At 46.2% G+C, this 2,500-nt stretch overlaps 1 protein-coding gene across 1 annotated transcript in view; it reads left to right on the top strand.

Annotated features, from left to right (window-relative positions):
- Nucleotides 1-2,500, top strand: part of b4galt1l (DP-Gal:betaGlcNAc beta 1,4- galactosyltransferase, polypeptide 1, like) — a gene marked incomplete at its 5' end in the record, with an annotated part of 24,611 nt that overhangs the window by 21,962 nt on the left and 149 nt on the right. The window contains one exon of the mRNA XM_063189200.1: nt 1,537-2,500. This exon is cut by the window's right edge and continues 149 nt beyond it. Coding sequence (XP_063045270.1) covers nt 1,537-1,672 — 136 coding nt within the window. The remainder of the gene's footprint in view (nt 1-1,536) is intronic.

Raw genomic sequence — 2,500 nt, 5'->3', positions numbered from 1 at the left:
GAGCCATGACGCGAGTCGGCGAAAACCAATTGGAATGTTCATATCTCCGAATCTCCCAGATTGTCAAGCCAGAGCCGTTATGTGATTACCTAAAACAAACATGTCAATGTCACGTCCAGAAAGTGAAAGATAAAGCGAACTCATGGCAGAACTTCTTCAGCAACCCGGCATTATACACGCAGCATTATAAACCCACGAGGTGAGCAGCACGCTAGGATAACTGTAGCTATCTTTATAACACCCAACAGCGTAACGACCCCAAACTCAGAAGGTAAACAGCACGCTAGGCTAGCTATCTTTAGGACACCCTACACTTCTCACGAGGCTAACTAGGCTAACACTGGCTGTCCTTACAGTCCTCAAGAGGCTATAGCTGTGTGTGTGTGTGTGTGTGTGTGTGTGTGTGTGTGTGTGTGTGTGTGTGTGTGTGTGTGTGTGTGTGTGTGTGTGTGTGTGTGTGTGTGTGTGTGTGTGTGTGTGTGTGTGTGTGTGTGTGTGTGTGTGTGTGTGTGTGTGTGTGTGTGTGTGCGCGTGCGTGTGTGTGCGCGTGCGCGTGAGTGTGTCCGGGGTGTTAATGAAGGGAGTGTTTGCTTTAAGTCCCACCCTAATTCCAACACTATTCTCCCTCGCACTCCTTTGAATCAGCCCAGCCTGTACCACTTTCGTTCAGCACTGCACATACATACCATACCAACACAGAATACACACATCATATATAGCACATGCAAGTGTATACACACACACACACACACACACACACACACACACACACACACACACACACACACACACACACACACACACCTATTTGTAAACAGAGGGAAAAGGATACACACTCACACACACACACACACACACACACACCCATAAGTACACACAATGGCTTTGTGTTATCTGAAAATGCGCCAAGAATGTTATCTTTCAAAACAATGTCAATACTTCAGAGTGGAGTCATCAATCACATGTACTATTTAAACCACTCAAACGTCACAGTTGCGTCCGCTTTGAATACAGTTGTAGAACTTGTTCAGACGATATCAGTTTTGTTTGACGCGTTGTACCTTTCATAATTTAAATCAACTACTCTTGCTCTCTCTCTCGTACTCGCACAAGCACAAACACGCATGCACGCACATTCAGACTCACACTCACACACAGTAGGACTGTAAAAGCGTTCAATGTCCAGTATTCAATCATCATTTAGCTTAATAATTAAAAAGATAGCAGCACATTCAACTCCAAATCGGTGTTTCTCAACGGACAGGGGCGTGTGGGAGCCCTAGGGGGGGCGTTGAGGTAGAGACAGGTGGGGCGGGTACTGAGTTGCCATTGGGTGACATTAGTTTATTTAATGTTGTAATATATGGGGGGGAGGCGTTGGGGCGTTGGTAGACTTATCATGAGGTCAAGGGGGCGTTTGTTAAAAAAAGGTTGAAGGTTGAGAACCACTGTTTGAAATGCATTTTGAGTCTGACATACTGTGTATTTTTCTCTGTATTTTGTGTGTGTGTGTGTGTGTGTGTGCGCGTGCGTCAGGTTTGATCTGATTGCCCATACCCGTCAGACGATGATGCGTGACGGGATCAACAGCTTGAAGTACAGTGTGGTGGAGCTGGAGAAGAGGCCGCTGTACACCTGGATCAACGTGGACGTCGGCAAACCCAGAAAATAACACACATAGACACACACTCACACACACTTACACTGACACTACACACCAAGATTACTGAGGACGCGGGAAACCCAGAAAATAACACACACACGCTATACACCTGGATTAATGTGGACGTCGGGAAACCCAGAAAATAACACAAACACACACACACACACACCCGGGAAACCCAAACAAATAACACACATACTGACACTAATAGATTGTCATATCCACGCGCCCACACATTGACACTATCAGACACATACACACACATGACAATCACACACACATAAACACACACATACACACACACACACACACATTTGCATTCATGCACAAATATTTACACTAACTGATTACAACACAAACGCATGCACACACACATGCACACACACACAAACAAACACACACACACAAACACACTCACACACACACACACACACACACACACACACACACACACACACACACACACACACACACACACACACACACAAACAAACACACAATCTCCTAAGCCAAAGTGCCTGGTGTGTGTGTGTGTGTTTGTGTGTGAGAGACTCCCCAACTGGACTGAAGAGGACATGCACTCAGCGCCACAGGAGTGTGTGTGTTCACGTGTGCTTCACAAATCCAATCGGACACACACACTCTCGCACACATATTGGTGTGTGTTTTGCGTTTTGTTGGAAATGCACCCTCTAAACGCGGACGCTGTGGACACTTCGGAGACGATGTGTGTGCTTGACAAATCCAATCGGACACACACTCTCGCACAGATATCGGTGTGTGTTTTTTGTTTTGTTGGTCACTGTGGACACTTCGGAGATGCCTTGACCCTCAACT

Source organism: Engraulis encrasicolus, chromosome 22, assembly GCF_034702125.1.
Source record: "Engraulis encrasicolus isolate BLACKSEA-1 chromosome 22, IST_EnEncr_1.0, whole genome shotgun sequence".
Taxonomy (NCBI): Eukaryota; Metazoa; Chordata; class Actinopteri; order Clupeiformes; family Engraulidae; genus Engraulis; species Engraulis encrasicolus.
The sequence above is the reverse complement of the archived record's forward strand: the minus strand, read 5'-3'. Positions and strand labels throughout refer to the sequence as shown.